This window comes from Cervus canadensis, chromosome 7 (assembly GCF_019320065.1).
Source record: "Cervus canadensis isolate Bull #8, Minnesota chromosome 7, ASM1932006v1, whole genome shotgun sequence".
Lineage (NCBI taxonomy): Eukaryota > Metazoa > Chordata > Mammalia > Artiodactyla > Cervidae > Cervus > Cervus canadensis.
In genome coordinates, this window is record NC_057392.1 from 17,612,554 (window position 1) to 17,633,747 (window position 21,194).

Below are 21,194 nucleotides of genomic sequence, written 5' to 3' on the forward strand. Positions count from 1 at the left end.
AAATCAGCTCCCTGCCTGGCCTCTTTTTCTGCACCTGAAAGCTAGAGACTTTACAATCACTTTGTTTTTCTTAACTTGAAGCATGTTTTCTGATGATGACCAGAAAACTGGACTGACAAAAGACTTCTCTCTCCATGGACTAGAACAATTCTGCACAGCATGTTATTTAAAGGTAGTCGCTGTATAAGCTTTGAGGAAATATGCTTAAATGCTTGCATGTGCAATACATTGCACATAGCTCCCCAGGCCACCTATTCAGAGAATCTTGCCCAAAGATTCAAGATTAACCATAAGACATTCCTTTTGGTCAACCTGGTAAATTGAAAATACACATGATAGGCATAAACATGGACAGAAAATTAACCTAATGATTGGAGAGATTCTGACCATTGACATGAGACTTTTAAAAATTGAATACCATATATTTGAAGATGAGACATTGAATATAGTGATTGGAATAAAAATGTGGCAGTGTAATTATTGACAAAAGTGATAGCTCTGATCTTGTTGCAGTTGGCGAAACTCTTTGCTGCTTCCCTCGTGTTTCTGTTGATGCTATGTTCCATCAACAGTCTCCTGTCTGCTATCCCTTGTGACTAGTGAACTGAATTCATAGAGCAGTGGATCTGGTCCACGGAGGCAGTCTGTGACATTTCAAAACATCCTGTCTTGGACTGATCTTTTCTTGGTCTCACGAACATCATGCCTTAACCATCTTGAGCTAAAGTGACATAGAACTTGCTATGATGCAAGAAGTATTGGAAACAATGAAAGAGATAAAAATAATCCTGAAAGAGATAAAAATAATCCTGAAAGTGACTGATAACAATTTCTTTCTTTTTTAATGCCTTTAGCGACAAGGAGCTGGGACGACCAATGGAAAAGACAAGCCATCTGGTGAAAATGGTAAGACCCCACGAATAGTCTAACTACTTACTTACGTCTGTAGTTTTGGGCACATGGCAGGTGTGGATCATAACTTTTAGCCAAATCAGCCACTGTCTATGCCTGCACTTTGGTGTAGAGTGGATTTTAGCAATTCAAAGTGGGCACCATGGTCTGGTTTTAAAACAACAACAACAAAAAAACCTGAGCTAAACACAGTGGATAAGATCAGTTTCCTTCTCAAAGGAGGACGCCCATTCTGGGCAACATGATAATTACGATGCAAATATAGTTCTCTGCTTTCTTCATTAGGGGTGGTGAGAATCACCCGAGTTGTTGTGAGGATAAAATGAGATCAAATGAGAGAAGTGCTTTGAAAACTGTGAAGCGCTCAACTTCACAGAAAAGGAGGTTTAAAACTCGCTTTGCTCTCCCTCGTACGTAGAGCAGGGTGTCACTGCACGGACTCACAGAAGATAAAAGTAATAGCAGAGAGCAGAGCACGTATATTCTCCATTCCAGTCTCCACCTCAGCCTTCAATTGTAGGAAGGATCATTAAATTTTATCGTTGAAACAGACTGGCAGCGGAGGAGCTGGGATGTGGCCGGGAAAGGGAAGAACACGGACTCTGAAGGCGACAGAGCTGGGAAGAAGCCCAGCTCCCCACCCTTAGTGGTTGTAATGGAGGATGACTGGTCACCAGAATAAAAAGCCCAGGGCTGGGGTTGTGGTCCTGGTGAGGTTGAGTTCTGGGTGTTCCTGTATGTGACTCAGTTGTGACTCAGTCACTCAGTTGTGTCTGACTCTTTGTGACCCCATGGACTGTAGCCCACCAGGCTCCTATGTCCATGGGATGCTCCAGGAAAGAATACTGGAGTGAGTTGCCATCCCCTTCTCCAGGGGATCTTCCCTGACCCTGGGTGTTCCAACTTTTTGTTTATTACAAAATGAACTCACCTTTCATGGAAAACTATTCCTTGCTTCCTGCTGGATAGAATTTAAGCTGATGCTGCTCATCCAGTTGTAGATAATGTCAATCTCAGATCCTGGCTGTAAAAACTCCTTAGGGTTCTGAAAACCACTTAGGAAGCTCCGTTTCGAATCTGAGTAGGGCCTGAGCAAGTCTTAAGTTCTAGAATATTTCTTGGTGGGCCACTCATCTGTGGCTGCTGACTCACTCGCCTGTTTTGGGCCTTTGTCCTGGAGAGGGACTGTGTGGTGGTGACCCCTGGGGTGAAAAGTTCATTGTATTAATAAAAAGAGGGACTGGTACCCAAGAATGTCTTGATCAGACCTGGGGGCTTGGGGAGGGTGGGGGAGGAAATGTGCTCTTTCGCAAGCCTTTGCTGATGCCCACAGCTTTTCCCATTTTCTCTGTGTGGGTGTGGGTTGGTGGGTTTATTAGCAAGGCATTCTGAGAGCAGAGAGGAGCAAAATGAGAACCGCTCAAACAGAGAAGGATGGAATGTCTCACAAGAGTTTCCTGATTATCTGGGTTCATAGATTCATGTCCATCTTGTCAATGGAGTTAACATCCATGGAACCTGCCAACCTTAGTATCATGGGATTTAGTGTCAAAAGGCTTCTCAGAGATGCCCTCATGAAGCGGTTTTCAACCTTTTGGCTCTCACAACTTCTTTTCATTCTTAAAAATTCTCAAAGACCCCCAAAGAACTTCTGATTTGTTGGCTATATCTACTGATGGTTCTCATATTAGAAATTAAAATGGAGAAATGGTTAAAGGGTTTACTTTTTTGTTCACTAAAACTAAAGTGACAAACCTAAAATATGTTGACATAGATAACATTTTAAAAATAAAAAGTAATAATATTTTCCGAGACAGAAAAAAATACTTTTGCAAGACAGTGGGAGAGTTCTGTATTTTTGCAAATGGCTGTAATGTCTGGCTGCGTAGAAGACAGCTACTTCCACATTCAGTCAGTTGTAATATCATGTGTTGTGTGGCCTCTAGAAAATTCCACTGTGTACCTATGAGAAGACGAGATTTTAAAAAAGCAAATAATACCTTGCTGTTGTTGTTTGGTGGTACTAGTGGTAAAGAACTTGCCTGCCAGGGTTGGAGACATAAGAGATGTGGGTTCCATCCCTGGGTTGGGAAGATCCCCCGTAGAAGGAATGGCAATCCTCTCCAGTATTCCTGCCTGGAGAATCCTAAGGACAGAAAAGCCTGGCGGGCTACAGTCCATAGGGTGGCAAAGAGTCGGATACAACCGAAGCAACTTTGCGTGCACACACGTTGTTGTTCCGTCCCTCAGTCATGTCTGAATCTTTGTGACCCCACGGCCTGCAGCATGCCGGCCTTCCCTGTCCTCTACTGTCTCTTGGAGTTTGCTCAGATTCATGTTCATTGAGGCAGTGACGCTACTTAACCATCTCATCCTCTGCTGCCCTCTTCTTTTACCTTCTCTCATTTCCAGCATCAGGGTCTTTTCCAATGAGTCAGCTGTTCGTATCAGGTAGCCAAAGGACTGGAGCTTCAGCATCAGTCTTTCCAATGAATATTCAGGGTTATTTCCTTTAGGATTGACTGGTCTGATCTCCTTTCTGTCCAAGGGATTCTCAAGAGTTTTCTCCAGGACCAAAATTTGCAAGTATCAGATAATATAATACCTTAGTACCATAAAGGTGATTTTGATTTTGTGGGCTCCCTGAAAGGAAGGAAGTCCCCTCAGGGTAACCAGTGCATTCTTTGAGAACTGCTGCCCTAGGCAACTCATGGCTCACGCGTCACGCGGGAGGAGACTGGAGTCTGTGGTCTGGCAGAGTGGTGGTCAAGGCAGGACTAGGTCCCTTGTGCTCAATAGCTCTGCAGCCTGGCTTTCCCTTGGCATCCACAGGTCCTTCAAAGCAAGTCTATGTGCTCAGCGCTTTGCACCAGAGGTGGTTATCAGCTGTTACAGAAGATACTGCTTTCTGGTATTATAAAGCATAAAATTCATTTCCAATAAAAACTGATTCACTCTAGTGAAAAATGCATATGTCTTTTCTGGAAGTGTAAAACTAAACAGAAAGGAAAAATTCAAGACGCTACAAATAAAGCTTTTCTTTATATAATTCTAGATATTAGAGGATATTCATTTGACAAAGACTATTTGATAGTTAAAGATTATTTTATAGTTAAAGACTCATGGCTCTGTATACATTCAAATTGTTATTAACATGTTCTATCTTAATTTCAGATATAACTGCTCATGTGTGATATACATACATGGTATTTTATTAAAATATTGAATTTGGGGTAAAGTTTTCTAGAAGTAGTCTAAATGTTTTCCTAAAAATCTAAGCTGCCTATTCCTTATTCTTAAATATGCAATATGAGAAGATCATCTTGGAATTTTTGTTTTAACCTAATATTACATCCCATTGAAATTCAATTCATTTTATTCTGTCATCATGGGTATCTCAAGAGATCTTTTATCTTAATGTATATTTCCTATTAATACAAATGAAACTGTCTACATGTTTTGAAGAAACAGGGACCCATGAGAGTAGAAATATGAAGCACAGACTATCAAAATATTATGAGATCGGAATAGTAGTCAATTAATTGTAAAGTGAGCATCCCAAAATATCATTAGTTGACTACAATTTGAATATTATAAATTTACTTGAGGTCTCCATTTAGCACAAAGCAATGAAGACTATAGGGGGTTCCCTGGTGGCTCAGTCGATAAAGAATCTGCCTGCAATACAGAAGACTGCCTGCAATGAAGGAGACATGGGTTCGATCCTCAGGTTGGGAAGATCCTCTGGAGGAGCAAATGGCCACTCACTCCAGCATTCTGGCCTGGGAAATCCCTTGGACAGAGGAGCCTAGCAGGCCACAGTCCATGGTGTCACAAGACTCAGACATGACTTAGCAACTAAACCACCACCACCAACGAAGACTACAGGGCTATGGGCTTCCCAGGTGGTGCTAATGGTAAAGAATCTGCCTGCCAGTGTGGAAGACATAAGGGACGTGAGTTTGATCCCTGGATCAAGAAGGTCTCTGGGAGCAGGAAATGGCATCCCGCTCCAGTATTCTTGCCTGGAAAATTCCATGGGCAGAAGATCCTGGTGGGCTACAGTCCATGGGATGCAAAGAACTGGACACAACTGAACAACTGATCATAGACATACGCATAATGAAGACTATGGGAGTGAAGTCTGGGTGCCTTGAAATTCTAATCTGGATTATAGGAGACACAAGTCAGATACATTAAACCCCATTGGGATCTAAATTCTTGAGCTCTGCTGAAATACTGTTAAATGTTATCTCAAAAAGGTCATTGGCTAGGAATCTGGATTCTTCTAAGATTTATTTTTGTGTCGTTGTTGTTGCCGTGGTATTTATTGATGTGAAATTTAACATATATCCACCCCATATGATACAGAACAACCTTGAACTTGTCCTTATTCTCCAGTACACCAACCTCTGGATACACAACCCAGATGGTCCTCATCTTACCTGCAGTGTGAAGACATTTTTTTCCCCCAGAAATACTAGAGTTGTATTATTTTTTAATTAAAAAAATAAACTCATTAGTATCTTGATAATTCAGAGATTTTCATTCTTATCTGAACAAAGTGCCTTTGTGATTGAGTAGTCTTGGCCAAGAACTTCATCTCTTTGCACATAGGACTTCCCTATGTGCGTATGTTAGTGGCTCAGTCATGTCCGACACTTTGTGACCTCATGGATTATAGCCCACCAGTCTCCATTGTCCATGGGGTTTTCCAGGCAAAAATACTGGAGTGGGTAGCCATTTCTTTCTCCAGGGGATCTTCCTGACCCAGGGGTTGAACGTGGGTCTCCTGCAGTGCAGGCAGATTCTTTCCTGTCTGAGCCACCAAGGAAGCCCCTATAACTCTCCACTTGAGTGAAACGCCACTTCAGAGCTCTGGTTACAATTCATCTGCTACATTCAATTCAAACATGACACAATCATCTGAATCGGATTATTCACCACTAGTCGCCAGTTTGCTGTTGTTGTTCAGTCCCTTAGTTGTGTCTGATTCTTTGTGATCCCATGGACTGTGGTACACCAGGCCTCCCTGTCCTCTGCTATCTCCCAGAGTTTGCTCAAAATCATGTTCATTGAGTCGGTGATGCCATTCAACCATCTCATCCTCTGCCACCCCCTTCTCCTTCTACATTCAATCTTTCCCAGCATCGGGGTCTTTTCCTGTGAGTTGGGTGTTTGCATCAGGTGGCCAAAGTACTAGAGCTTCAGCTTCAGGATCAGAATCAGTCCTTCCAATGAATATTCAGGGTTGGACACAACCAAAAGGTTTCATTTTGTAAGAATAATTTGGCTGTGTCTCTTGATTTATATCTTGATGTTCATTGTTCAGAGAGACTGTAAGAGTTAAATTTCTTTATTGATGAACAAAAGTGGGAAAATACTGGAAAGAGAGTGGCTGCTGGGTGACTTCCAATCTGAAGGAAAGATTTATGAGTAATAAACTTCTGATGGAGCTTACTTTTAGCGCTTGAGGGCTTACCCAAGCTAGATTGAATTTCTAAAACTGGAATGGATTTCTCTTGACTGAGTGAGCAGTGATATATTTGTTTCCAAAGTCTGTACTTGGAGGTGAAAGGCATATGGACATACCTGAGTTTGATAAGAGAATCCCCCCACCCAGTCCTGGCTGTAGGTAAATACCCAGAAGGAAGGTATTTTTCTGAAATACCTATGGGGCTCACTCCAGCTGTTGTCTCTTTGAAATGTGATTTGTTGTGTTGTGTGCGTGCTCAGTCATGTCCGACTCTTTGTGAGACCACAGACTGTAGCCCACCAGGCTCCTCTGTCCATGGGATTCTCCAGGCAAGAATACTGGGGCAGGTTGCTATTTCCTTCTCCAGGGGATCTTCCTGATCCTGGGATGGAACTCACATTTCCTGCATCAGCAGGTGGATTCTTGAGTATCTGAGCAAAAATACAGCACCATACTTGGATAGGTGCTGCTTCCTTGGAAAAGAGGTCATGGCTTGAGAAGTTTCTAGTAGGTGTGGGATTGTACTAGAAGCATCCAAGATTTAGTTTGCTTTGTTGTGATTATAGTTACTAACAACGAATAAGGTCAAAGATGGTGGTACTGGGTACTCTACTTTCCTTGTTTTGAATAAAGTTAAAAATCACATTTAAGTTTATCTCACCTTTGATTTTGAGGGAACACAGACACACACATTGCAATTTTATTTTTCTGCTATCAAGTATGTGGAGAGAGAAACTGACTGAGAAGGACCTACATTCATAGACATAGAGACAGATAGAGTAGCATTAATTTGAGCCTGATTTTTCAAATAAGAACTAAAATTCAAATATTTATTCCCAAAACAATTTGCATGCTGCCCACACCCACCCCCTTGGCTCCAGGGCACCCAGCAGATACCCCATTTTTCTTTTGGTATATTGTTGACCTTTCCATGACCGCAAATTTACATGGGCAGATTTTGCCTGGGCTACATTTCCTCTGTCTCCTTTCCTTGGTTTGTGGAAGTGTGTGGGGCAAGGTCTTGTACACAGGATGGATGATCAGCCTGGAGTAGGGAGAGACAGCTTTGGAACTGGGAACAAAAGGGAGCTGACTGAATGCTCACTACCAAGCTTAAGAGAGAATGTCAGTTCTGGCAGGAGATGCTGCGGGGCTGGTCTGATTCCTTGGTCCGGGCAGGTTGGGCTGGAAGGCAAGAGGAGGAAATGCAATTTCCAGAAAGGCTATGGAGGGATCATGCGTTGTTACTGCCTATGGCAGAGGTGTGACTGGTTCTGCTTCAAATACGGGATATGATGGTGCCTGAGGCTGGGTGGAGGGTTTTGGACGTTTCAGCAGGCTGCTGTTTGCGGGGATCTGGAAGGCAGGGCTCTGCACAGTTCTCCTCTACTCTGAGGATGTAATACGCCAATTCTGCATGAATCTCAAGATGAGTTCAGGTGGAAGCTCAGCGTGCTGAGCCTCTAAGCCCTTTGAAACAGGGAAAATGGTAACTTGGACTGCTGAGCGGCCACGGGTCTCAGAGACGTGCTGGTTAAACTGCATCTGGCTATGGGAAAAACATGTCTCTAAATAATCAATCACTGAGGTGTGCAATGATTCCCAGAACAGAAAGCTTTAAATCTGTTTTCTGTTAGAGCAGTAAAACCTGCAGGAAGCCCTGAATTCACCTGGACTGATGCACTGTGCGTGCTGCCCTGAATGCCGCAGAGCTCTCAGGGTCAAACATCACATCACTCTGGTCTCCAACAGGGGTCCCTTGGCCCTTTCCTCCTCCTTTTTCTATATTTGAAGTAACCAGAAAAAAATTCAAAACAAGAATGGATGAAATATTGTACTAACATGACTCTCAAATACTATTAACAGGACGTGCCCTTTGTATTATGAGCTCGGAATGCTCTGAAGCTTCTCTATTCCAGAAGGAAGCTATGGATGGATACACAAGGTTGCTCCTGATATTGATCCAGATGGGGAAAGAATGAAATTGGAATTGCTTAGAAGGCCAGGCCTTTAAACCATCAGGGTATCCACACAGGCCTGGTCAATGGGTAATATTGTTCAACAAGTGAATCGATTCTTTGCAAAGGTTATTTTAGGGATTAGGGATGACAGGGAATTTATTACTGCAATCTCAACTGAGTGACTGATTGATTGATATTCCCCCCCCCCCCCCCGCCCCGACTCCTGCTTCAGGTTGAGTCTTATAATATAACTTCAGTGTGCTAGTAAATACCGTGAATAAACACGATGCTTCTAATCCACTGTCTTTGGAGTAAATGTGCTTGAAGCATTGTTAGTAGATGTGGAGCTTTTTACCTACTTCTGGTTCTAGTTCTCTACATCTGTGGGTGTTTGCATAGCCTAAAATGCTCTCATGCGCAACCGATTCCATGGCAGACTTGGGAAGGGAGATGGGGAGGCTATGTCAGCCCAAGTTCCTTGGGGAGTCCGGAGATAGGCCCCAAGGTTGCATAAATCACAGGAAAGATGGCGGGTCATCTGGCCTGTGGTCCAAAGACTCCAGCTTGTCCCCATGTTCACGCTGTCCTAAGTTCTCTCTTGACTAGGGGTCTGGGGTGTAAATGGGCAACTAGGTTGGGCTGTGGTCTGAGTCCATAGCACTGAAGGAGGTTAATAGACTGACATCTTGGCCAAGCTGGAAACCATGGTCTCAACAGCAGTATCATCTCATCAATTTAGTTAACTAGCTTCTGGCACGTAGGTATGGTCACAGACTATTATAGGGACAGCCTGTTAATTTTCAAAAGTAAAACACTGAAGCAGTATTCTAATTTGTGGGCTTATCTGTATTTCCTTCCTCCTTCCCTCTAGGCTTCCTTTCTTTTTTTTTGAGATTAAATTTTAGATAGCTTTAGACCAACTGAAAATAGAATTTGGAGAAGGCCCATGTGTTTTAGTGAAAAAAATGAATTTATAAATTATGCTGAAAGAATTCCCACTGAAGATCTTTTGAAGCCTATGAATTATGAGCTTGCACCAGGAGAGTGATGATCTGTCTATCCTTTGCCCTCATCAGGAGACAGGAATGTTTCTTATTCTGCTTATCAATTATTTGTATGAACATAATACTTCTCAGGTACTTGAATATGTTTTGCTTTTTTAAGCAGGTGATACATTCATAATTTTATGTAAAAATTAATTTGCACAACAAGCAGCTTTTCAGAAGAGAGAATCCACTACAACTGCAGCCTGAGCTCCATGATAAGATGTTGAAATCTGTAGGGTTCCCATCAGAGCGGTGCATCTGTGATTGCAAAGGCATTAGCGAAGCTCACAGCTCCTGTTCCTTCTTGGGAGTCAGTGTGTTCAGGCAAGACAGCGGGCTGAGTTGCCTTAAGGCACTGGACTTCCTCTTAGGCGGGACCTGCTTTCCTGTCCCAGATGTGCAGAACAAGGAAGTCCCCCATCCCTGTGACAGTCTGCAGGCGTCCTCAGAGCAACCACAGACTCACCCAGACCTGCAGGCAGACATCTCCCTGGTCTCACCTGAAAGCTCTCATCAGCGATCCCAGAACGTGGCTTTAGGGAGAGCCCCAGAGGGTTGTTGTGAGTTTCTGTAAAATCCACGCAACACAATTGGTTTCTTCCAACGTTCTTAATCAGTAATGAGTTGGCATTTCCAATCAATAATAATTAACTGCCAAGATTTGGCTCAATTTAGACAATTCAGCCAGGAAACGGTACTATTTCACTCCAAGTACAATTTTTATTCTTTCCTAAGTGGGTCCCTCATACTCAGGAAGTGACCACTTTTTATTCACTCTGACAAGCTGAGAACAAATTAGCTCTGAATCCTCTTTAAATTTTTTTTAATTGAAGTAAAACTAGTGTACAATGTTATGTAAGTTACAGGTGTACAAAATAGCAATTCACATTTTAAAGGTTATACTCCATTTATAGCTATTATAAAATATTGCCTGTATTCCCTGTGATGTACAGGATATTCTGCAGCTTATTTATACCTAATAGTTTGTACCTTCTCATCCCCTACCCCATGTTGCCCGTCCCCCTTCCCTCATCCCACCAGTAACCACTAATTTGTTTTCTATATTAGTGAGTCGGCTTCTTTTTTGTCACATGTACTAGTTTGTTGTATTTTTTAGATTCTACATATAAGAGATATTTTACAGTATTTGTGTTTCTCTTTCTGACTTAATTTCACTTATCATAATGCCTTCCATGTCCATCCGTGCGTGCCTGAGTGCATGCTTATTCATGTCTGACTCTTTGCAACCCCATGAACTGTAGCCCACCAGGCTCCTTTGTCCATGGAATTTTCCAGGCAAGAATACTGGAGTGAGCTGCCATTTCCTTCTCCGGGGGATCTTCCCCACCTAGGGTTTGAACCTGAGTCTCCTGCTTCTCCTGCATCAGTGGGTAGACTCTTTACCGCTGCACCACCTGGGAAGCCCTCCCAGTCCATCCGTGTAGCTGCAATTGGCAAAATTTCATTTCTTTATACGGCTGAGTAGTATTCCTGTGTGTGTGTGTGTGTGTGTGTGTGTGTGTGTGTGTGTGTGTGTGTGTGTGACATCTTCTTTATCTGGAATCCTTTTTTTAAGAGTGACTTCAGAATGTGATAGTGGATTTTGTTGGCCCTGTGCTAAAACCTCATCTAGCAAACAGGCTGCATCAGTGTGGTTTTGCCTCACTGAGGGCAGGTGCCTTCCACTTCAGAGGCAGACAGGGGAGCAGAGACCGCATAGCTGAGTTTGTCTCAAGGTTGGCATGACATCACCCAGCCCGGGCTCTGGAAGACAAGCCCCTACAAGCTCAGCCTTAGCTCTTCTTCAGTTGCTGCCTCCTGACCTCACTTGCTCTCTACCAAGGACCAAGGACAGGGCCAGTTGTATCAGTTGTAGGGTTCAGGGGAAAACTGAGGACCTGGGCTCCTTGGATTTGCCTGGTGGTGCAGTGGATAGGAATTCGACTGCCAATGCAGGGGCACGGGTTTGGTCCCTGGTTTGGGAAGGTTCCATATGCCTCAGAGAAACTAAGCCCATGAGCCTCACCTACTGAACCTGTGCTCTAGAGCCCTGGAGCCACAACTACTGAAGTCTGTGTGCCTAGAGCCCGTGCTCTGCAACAAGAGAAGGCATCGCAATGAGAAGGCCTCTCTAGTTGCACCACAACTAGAGAAAGCCCACGTGTAGCAACGAAGACCCAGCACAGCCAAGAAAGAAAGAGAGAAAGAAAGAAAACCTGGGCTCCTTGTTAAAAATTATTAAGCAGATCATTCAGTCAAGCCTGGTCACTTCCTAGGGTCCCTGCACATATTGTCTACCATGTAACTGGCCTGAGTGGTACCACATACAAACTCCTATTTAAAAACAATTCAATATTAACTTCCCTGACAGTCCAGTGGTTAAGATTCTGCACTTCCCCTGCAGGGCTCATGAGTCAGGGAACTAAGATCCCACTTGCCATGCAGCATACCCCCCCACCAAGAAAGCCAATTTATTATGTATTATTCATTTCATAATATCAATACATTTCACCCCCAGCACTTTCTAAACTGCTACTCTGGTTTAAGCACAGCAGATAGATCATTGGGAACTTATTAGGCATGAAATTTGCATCTAAGAACTTTTCCAAGTCAGGGGCTTAAAACCTCCCTCTCTTTAAAGTTTTCCTTACTTTTTAATGGCCTTGGCACATATTCCTGGATCCCTTTGTGTGTTGGTTGTGATTTTGTATGATTCCTGGTTTGGGGTCAGACTTGAAGAGAATGGAAGATTGCTGCAGACTCTCTGGCCCGTGGAGGGAGAGTTCTAAGTCCCTCCTCTTGCTTCAGGGCAGCTGAGGCTCCTCAGGCCAACAGCATGCAGCAGAGGGGGACCTATGAGTTTCCTGGCTTGGACCTTAGGAAACTGGAAGCTTCTGCTTTTTCCCTCTGGGAATGTTTGCTGTGAGAGAAGCCAGTTGCCACTTAAGAAGTTCCAGTAGATGGGAAGGAAATCCAAAAAAGAGGGGATGCATATACATGTATAGCTGATTTGCCTGTCTGAACAGCAGAAAGATCACTTTGCTGACAAATGTCCGTATAGTCAAAGCTATGGTTTTTCTGGTAGTCGTGTGCTGATGTGAGAATTGAACCATAAGGAAGCCAAAGAATGGATGCTTTTGAACTGTGCTGCTGGCGAAGACTGTTGAGAGTCCCTTGGACTGCAAGGAGCTCAAACCAATCAATCCTAAAGGAAATCAAACCTGAATATTCATTGGAGGACTGATGCTGAAGCCAAAGTTCCAATACTTTGGCCACCTGATGTGAAAAACTGACTCATTGGAAAAGACCCTGATGCTGGGAATGATTGAGGGCAGGCGGAGAAGGGGGCGGCAGAGAATGAGATGGTTGGATGGCATCACTGACTCAATGGATATGAGTTTGAGCAAGCTCTGGGAGTTGGCGATGGACAGGGAAGCCTGGCGTGCTGCAGTCCATGGGGTCACAAAGTGTTGAACACGACTGAGCCACTGAACAACAGCAACAACAAGAAACTAATACAATATTATAAAAGAACCATGCTCCAGTAAAAATTTAAAAAATAAATTAAAAAAGAAGAGCCACTACCTTAAACTGCCATACTGTAAGGAAGTCCAGCTAGTCCATGGACAGTGACCTGGAGAGGTGCCCACCCAGTCAGACTCTGCCGGCTCTCCCCTCCCAGATGGCAAGAATGAGGGTGAAGGTTGTTGGGTGACCCCAGCCCTGGGACCATCCGGCTGCACCTGTGTGGGAGGCTCCATCAAGAGAAGAGAAGCTCAGCCAAGCGTGCTAACCTACAGCACTGGGGGGAGAGAACACTCAGTTCTTGTGCTGAATCTGCTAATTCAGGGTGATCGGTTCTGCAGGAATAGTTATCTGGAACACAGGTAAATTGTTCCTCTCTGCTAACGCCTTGGTTCCTTCTCCTTCTCTCACTCCACTATTCTTCAATAACATCCTGGATTGCTTTCTATTCTTTGCTGGCTAGGGTAGGATCGCTTCAGGATGCAGACTTTTGGGTCCTTAACTACCAGAAATGGGATGCTGCAAAGCACTCTGGACTCTAGCTTGGTTGTGCTCATTCGTTTATCCGTTCATTCAGGAAATATTTGCTGAGCACCTAGTATGTGCTACCCCTGGGTTGGGAAGATCCCCTGGAGGAGGGCATGGCAACTCACTCCAGTATTCTTGTCTGGGAAAATCCCGTGGACAGAGGAGCCTGGCAGGCTATAGTCCTTGGGGTTGCAAAGAGTCAGGCGTGACTGAAGCAACTTGGCATGCACACACACAGTGTATGCTACAGCTGGTCGTCAGAGCTGGGGATGGGAAACTTTAAAAAAGTGATGCTGGGAGAGTGAAGTGGGATGCCCTTAGTGACGAATGTATCAGTCATGATTCTGAGGGGAACCAGAAGACAACTTCCACAGGAGTCGTTTGAAGAAGGTCAACTCCAAAGGACTGTTTGCAAGGGTGCCTGCAATGCCGGAGACCCCAGTTTGATTCCTGGGTCAGGAAGATCCGCTGGAGAAGAGATAGGCTACCCACTCCAGTACTCTTGGGCTTCCCTTGTGGCTCAGCTGGTAAATGATCCACCTACAATGCAGGAGACCTGGGTTTGACCCCTGGGGTGGGAAGATCCCCTGGAGAAGGGAAAGGTTACCCACTCCAGTATTCTGACCTGGAGAATTCCATGGAGTCCATGTAGTCCATGGGGTCGCAAAGAGTCAGACCTGACTGAGCGACTTTCACTTTCATGCAGAATTTAGGGAAACCCACAAAGAACAGTGTAGCATCTCACACTAGGAATAGCAGAACCTGCAGAGAGGCACCAGAAACCAGAGAGGATGCTATGTGGGGAGCAGCCTGACAAGGTCTGTGGTCTTCTGTTGAAGGGCACAGCTGTGCTTCAGGCTACTTATTTATTTGGCTGCACCGGGTCTTAGTTTTGACACGTAGGATCTTTAGTTGCAGCATGTGGGATCAACTTCCCCAACCAGGGATCAAACCTGGGCCCCCTGCACTGGGAGCACGGAGTCTTATCCACTGGACCACCAGAGAAGTCCCGGCCTCAGGCTGTTTTACAGACTTTCATGGTTGCCACATTTCAGCACATAAAAATTCAGAATACTCAGTTAAATTTCAATGTCAGATAAGCCAAAAAAAAAAAAAGTGTAAGTATATCCCACGGAATATCTGGGTGCATAGTTATACTAACTTTTTCTTGTTGTTTATCTGAAATTCAAATTGAACTGAACAGTCTGTGTTTTACCTGACAATCTGAGCAGAGAAGGAGGCAAATGAATACCCAGATCTTATTTCTTCTGTCTTCTGATCACCTCTAGTACCACCTATGGGGTGAATCCACTAAAGCCACAGCACGATGTTTAGGGAAAGGGTGGGTGGTGAGTCAGGAGGGGCAAGAGGGGAGGACTGTCTTGCTTTTTACCCCTGCATGTCTCCCCCTGGGCTCTTGGCCAGGCCCTGAGTGTTCCTCTCAGCCTCCCTAATTAAAAATGTCAACTGTTAGACTGTACGTGATGGCAGCTTTACAAAGATGGTGAAGGTGTGATTTTTGAACCCCGATACTGCATTGGTTTCAGGGAAAAAAAAGAAAGAAAAGCAGTGTATCCGTATCATCCTTTTATTTTAACTGCTGTGTCATTGGTTGGTTTCATATTTTTTAAAAAAGGAAAACTGTCAGATCTTTTGGGAAAAGTGAAAATGAAAGTCGCTCAGTCTGACTCTTTGTGACCCCATGGACTATACAGTTCGTGGAATTCTCCAGGCCAGAATACTGGAGTGGGTAGCCTATCCCTTCTCCATGGGATCTTCCCAACCCAGGGATTGAACCCAGGTCTCCCACATCGCAGGCAGATTGATTGCCAGCCGAGTCACAAGGGAAGCCCCTTTCGGGAAGGAGGACATATTTGACATTCTTGGAGCAATTAGGCTCTCCTGTAAAGGTTAATGTGTGTTTGTGAAGTCAGTTTTAGCCCTCCAGCCCAACCTGGGTGTCATTCAGGAGGTGGCCAGAGATGCGGGGTACTTAACTGGGGATGTGGCCAGGGCGGTGGTACAGGTGGACGCAGGCTGTGAGCATCTCAACCCCGTCTGAAGGGAAACCCTGGTGGATCCAGGCCAGCCGGAAACGGGGGTGGAGGCAAAGCAAGTCGGTTGCCCCCAGAAGTCCGGGTTATTAGAGCAGGAAGGAGAGGGTGGCAGCTTCTGCCTCCTGGGATTTGGGGCCACCAGGGTCCAAACATGGATGGGGCGGTGCAGGCTCCCTTCAAGGAGCTGGCGCTGGAAGCCACACGGGTTTCTAGAAATGCTACTTTCTATGTGTGGAGTCCACTGTGTCTCTGGATAACTCACCCAGCCACCCTGGCCCAGAAAGGTCGGAGATGGGGAGCCGCCAGGATTCCAGGTGTCCCTCCGGGCAGCCTGGACAAGCTGCCATCTGGCCTGGGGCCAGGGCTCTTGATCTGGGATATACTGTACTTTGCTCTCCCAGCCAGTGATGCAGGGTAGAGATGCTAACTTTTGCTGTTACTGTCTTGGGGAGATGTCAAGGAGCACATCTGCTCTTGGATTCCTGGACCCCAGAGCTTTGAATTCAACTCAGGGCTCATGACTGTGAGATCAGCTGTTTAAAAACTATGAGAAATGACCATTTCTTTCCTTTGATGACATACAAATCAGGAATCGAAATCTTCATCTCTCTGCTACTTCACACAACCAGGGGAACTGTTCTTTGGCAACCACAGTGAAGATAGTCCCCAAAGAGAAGATAATTTGAGCCCCTTTAATATAAGCCAGGCTTTGAAAGTTCAAGAGGGAAGAAGATTAACCCATGCTGTGGGATCATTGAATTTAAAGGGCAATTATTTATAGACTGGGCTTCCCTGGTGGCTCAGATGGTAAAGAATCTGCCTGCAGGGCAGGAGATCTGGGTTCGATCCCTGGGTCAGGAAGATCCCCTGGAGGAGGAAATGACAACCCACTCCAGTATTCTTGCCTGGAGAATCCCATGGACAGAGGAGTCTGTTGGGCTATAGTCCACAGGGTTGCAGAGTTGGACACGACTGAGCACTATCACTTTCACTTTCATTTACAGACTTGGCATTTTCCAGCATTAATGTGACAGAGTATTTACTATTACCCTTCATAGGGTTTGCTACCTATGAGTGATAAGCCTAATTACTTGCAGATTACTAGATTTAATTCAATAAGACATGAAAAAATTATGTTTTTCTTGAAGACTACCCCTTTCTCTCAATAAGTGAACCGAGGGGTGGATGCTTCTTGTCAATCCTCTGGTTTTCTTTTGGGTTCTTGCCACAGTTGTGCTGTCCCAGCTGCCACGTTCCTTTTGCCTGTTGGGATCTGAAATTGAATCAACCAACAATCAGCTGAAATATATATTGATTCCATAGAGCCAGACAGTTGGGGGATGGGCAGGGGAAGGATGGGAAATGGACAGACAATGGACGAGATGGGCTCAGTCACAGTGTTTATGGGAACACTCCTTCCAGTAATTTGTGATTATGTGAAATGAAAGCTTGCTACTATTTTTGTGCTTGGCTTCTTCAATATTTCCAAAGCACCGTTTCCTCTCTCTACTCTCCCCCCATCCAGACCCTGAAGATAATTGAAAATTGAACTGCACTCTGGCATTCATTTAGAGAGCAGAGTCTCTCATGTCAGAGAGATGCTTTCGTGGCTTTGGTGCTGATGCGAGGGAAATCATTCTCCTTTTGGGCTCACCCAATCACAATCAGCTCAGACCCAAGCATCCTACACGCAGGACGCACTTCTCACAGCACACTGATTGCTAATTGTGTTCATTGTAGTGAGACGAGGCTTCTTGCATCCAACTTTTCTTAGGCTTCAGGGTTTCAGGGTTTCAAGGCAAACATTAACCTTTTGACAGCTTGAATTGATGTGTGCTCACCAACATTCCATTTCCCACCAGTCCATAAAGACCTTGTTTTTATAGTGAGCTTTAAAAATGGGCTGGGTCGTCAGAAACAGCTCATGAAGATGCCTACTGTAGGTGATAATACATTTCTTGGCCACGGAAAGTGCTCTAAATGTTCCTACCAGGTAGTCACACTTGATAATTGTTTCCTAGGGATTCTGAAAGGAATAGGGAAATGTTTAGCGTCCAATTTTCACTGGATCTGCCCTTGGAAGAGCTGACACCTCACTGCCTCCTCTGGAGAGCTTTGTCATGTCTGACTCTTTGCAACCCCACGGACTGTAGCCTGCCAGGCTTCTTTGTCCATAGGATTCTTCAGGCAAGAATACTGGAGTGAGTATGTCATTCCCTTCTCCAGGGGATCTTCCCCACCCAGGGATCGAAGCTGGGTCTCCTGCATTGCAGGCAAATTCTTTATCATCTGAGCCACAAGAGAAGCCCTTTTCCATCTTAGTTGATTGCTTTGAAGGTTCTTTACATTTTAGCCATTCCTCTTACTACAGGGCCTCTGGACCTCCTTGCCTGTCTGGTCTGCCCAGAAAACCCCTTCTGAGTCTCAGCTTCTTCGTCAAGGGTTGGGGGAAAGGATGAACCCCCAAAAGTTTCTGGTTCTTGTCCTGTGGTTTGGCCATTTGCTGGAGGTTCACTCGTGGTGAATCATTTCACTCTTGGGGTTCCAGTATCCTCTTTGTGGGACAACCGTGTCTTCAGACTCTTTCTCTAATCTGGACACTCTCTGATCCTATCTTTCTCCCGGAACACTACAGAACGCTCGATTTCTCTTGATTTTACTGTCTGTTCACATCAAGGGAATGCTGCCTGTGAGTTCAAAGGAGAAAAGGATGCCATTTCTTGGTGGAGGCAGTAGAGGGGAAAGTAGGTACAATGGACAGAATCAGAATCGGATTCTCACCAGCTGTGAACATGTGATAACAAATAAAGTAACTATTTCCAAAAAATGGGTGAAAACGGAAAAATTTGGCCTTTTATCTGGACAAACTGCATTTCCAAGTAGCTGACTGCCAAACATGGAGAGAGAGCTTATTTCCCTGGATATTTCTGTGGTGTGCATTCAGGCTGATGGTGAGGCTGCCTGGCCGGGGACCGGCCTCCATGCGAGGACAGGTGTAGATGAGTCTGTGCGTGACAGGTGGGGGGGCCTCCTAAGGCTGAAACGGGCACACCTGTGCACATAAAGAGGCTGCTGTCAGCTCCCCCCTTACCCCCTAAAACTAAATTGTTATTGTGCTGTTGCAGCCAGAAAGTATTCTGATTTTCTTTTGAAACTTTGTAACCCTTTCCCTTCTGGTGCCCTGCATATTTGGGATGATGGAACCTCAGGTTGTCAGCCGGTATCGTCTCTGGTGCCTTGGCAATTAAATATTGAGTTGCAGCTACTTCTGGAAAAATGTCTCATTCGCATTTTCGTTCTTCTTTTAAATATCTTTTTCTTTTGGCCACATTACATGGCATGTGGGATCTTACTTCCCCAACCAGGGATCAAACCTGTGCTCCCTGCAGTGGACGTCTTAACCACTAGACCAACAGGGAAGTCCCTCACTTGCATTTTCTATGCATCCAGGCCTTGACATCTTAACTGACAGTAAGGCATCATTTAATAAAAATTCCAATTCTTGCTGGGAAAGATTGAAGGTAAAAGGAGAAGGAAGTGGCAGAGGATGAGATGGTTAGATAGCATCACTGACTCAATGGACGTAAATCTGAGCAAACTTTAGGAGATAATAAAGGACAGGGGAGCCCGGTGTGCTGTAGTCCATGGGGTCGCAAAGAGTTAGGCATGACTTAGTGACTGAACAGCAACAAATTTTGAAATTATGAGCCAGATTCGTGTCAGGAAGGCTAGCGTAGGATCTCTGAAGACATTATGAGCAAGTTGCAGATAAAATGTTCAGTCTTTTCCTGTTCATACATCTCAGAGGTGAACAAAGCAAAGCACATCTTTCCAATTAGGTATCTGGGCTGGAAGCAGCCTGCTGGGTCTCCCTGGCCATTTGCAGCTGGCAAAATAAAAGTCCCTGCTGTGCCAGTCGTCAGTTCGGAAATGACTTTAGTGAAAGGTCAGATGCTGTGGCTCTGGGGAGGACTTCCGTTCTCTAACAGACTGACGTTAGACCCTTTCTCCCCGCTAACATCCTATCTAAATGGGTTTCCTTCATCAGGTTCTTGTCATCGGCCTCTATTTAATGCTCCCTTGAGCTGCTGCCCCCCAAAATGGATATTTTATCACTGCTTCCATGTGTGATCTTAGACAGTAATGCTTCTACCACCTCTGTTGATGATTAGAATGCTTCAAGGGATGATCGGTCAGTGCGAATCCTTTGAAATACGTTTTGTTAAAACTTTATTTCAAACTTGAACACTTTTCCATCATGCTGCCTGACACTGGAAATTATTTCCTTTTTGGAATTCTTTTTTTAGAAATTAATTAATTAATTTTTAGCTGTGCTGATCTTCCCTGCTATGCAGTATTTTCTCTAGCTGCAGAGAGAGGGGCTACTCTCTAGTTGTGGTGCAAGGGCTTCCCAGTGTCGTGGAGCACGGGCTCTAGACCTCGCGGGCTTCAGTAGCTGTGGCACATGGGCTCGGCAAAGTTGCCGCTCCCGGGCCCTAGAGCATAGGCTTGATAGCTGCAGTGCCTGGGCTCTGTCACTCTGAGGCATGTGGGATCTTCCCAGACCAGCGATGGAACCTATGTCTCCTGCACTGGCAGGCAGATGCTTTCTCACTGAGCCACCAGGGAAGCCCTAGTTTGGAATTCTTGAAATAAAAACATTCTGCTTCTGGATGGGGGGAGGGGCCAGGTGGTCTGTCTGTGGAAAGTGCTTTCCTGTCCCAGAGCTGCATAAAGGTCCTGGTTAAACACTCACAGTGGCTCGTAGGACCAAGCACAGCTCACGTCTGAATTCATCCCAGATGCTCTTCATCTTAACCAGGAGGAGAGGAGCCTGGAGCTTTAGCACTTTTCCACCTACTTGGGAAGCACTTCTTATTCTATTGCTTCTTGGGATTACTTGTCAGAACATCACTACTAAATAATGCTTAAAAGTAAAACCCAGGCTCTACTGTGAACTAGTCCTTGAGAATCTGAGATGCTCTATGTGGTTGAGTTACTTCACCCAGAAACCACATCACTTTATCCTTCCTTGGGTGTTCAATTTTGTTCTCTTTTTACAAATATGTGAATCCATCTTCCTGGTAGGGAGCATAACAAAGCCCGAAACTTAAAATGACATACCTCTAAAACCACTCTTTCCAACAAATCAGCAAGTCCTTGGCTGTGGGCTCTCAAGATAGTGTCACTTAAAAAAAACAAGTAGAAGGGATATAGTTTTGCCTAAAACCTACAGAAGGAAGAAAGGCAGGAAGAAAGGAAGGGAGACTGAGCCTGTGCAGTCAGGAGATAGAATGCATGGAGTTAAACCCTCGGGCCAGCAGTTCCTGGAGCTTAATGCATGTCTTTGATGACACATAAATAGACGTTTATGACCAGAAGCACACACCTCTGTGAAGAGAGCTGGTCCCTGTCATTAGGACACTCAGGAAGCACAAGACGCATGAGCAGATGGGGAAATCAAGGCTGATCGCACCTCAGGTTTGAGATGGTGAGCAGAAATGGGCATATGTCAGTCAGGCTGCAGCTGGACCCATCAGGATCCAGGCTCTAGTTTGGCTTCACAGATCCCCCTTTCAAAACTTTGCACCGAAATTCTGAATACACAGTGGATGCATCTGTCCAATACTCTTGTGTGTCTAAGAAAGCTTGTAATCCCTGGAAATCCACCTGGGAAAACATCTGTCCG

The 21,194-nt window shown here is 44.9% G+C and overlaps 1 protein-coding gene across 1 annotated transcript in view; it reads left to right on the top strand.

The window, feature by feature from the left end:
* The window catches only part of PCP4 (Purkinje cell protein 4), a 65,931-nt gene that overhangs the window by 29,294 nt on the left and 15,443 nt on the right, over positions 1-21,194 (top strand). The window contains exon 2 of the mRNA XM_043474456.1: positions 855-906. Coding sequence (XP_043330391.1) covers positions 855-906 — 52 coding nt within the window. The remainder of the gene's footprint in view (positions 1-854; positions 907-21,194) is intronic.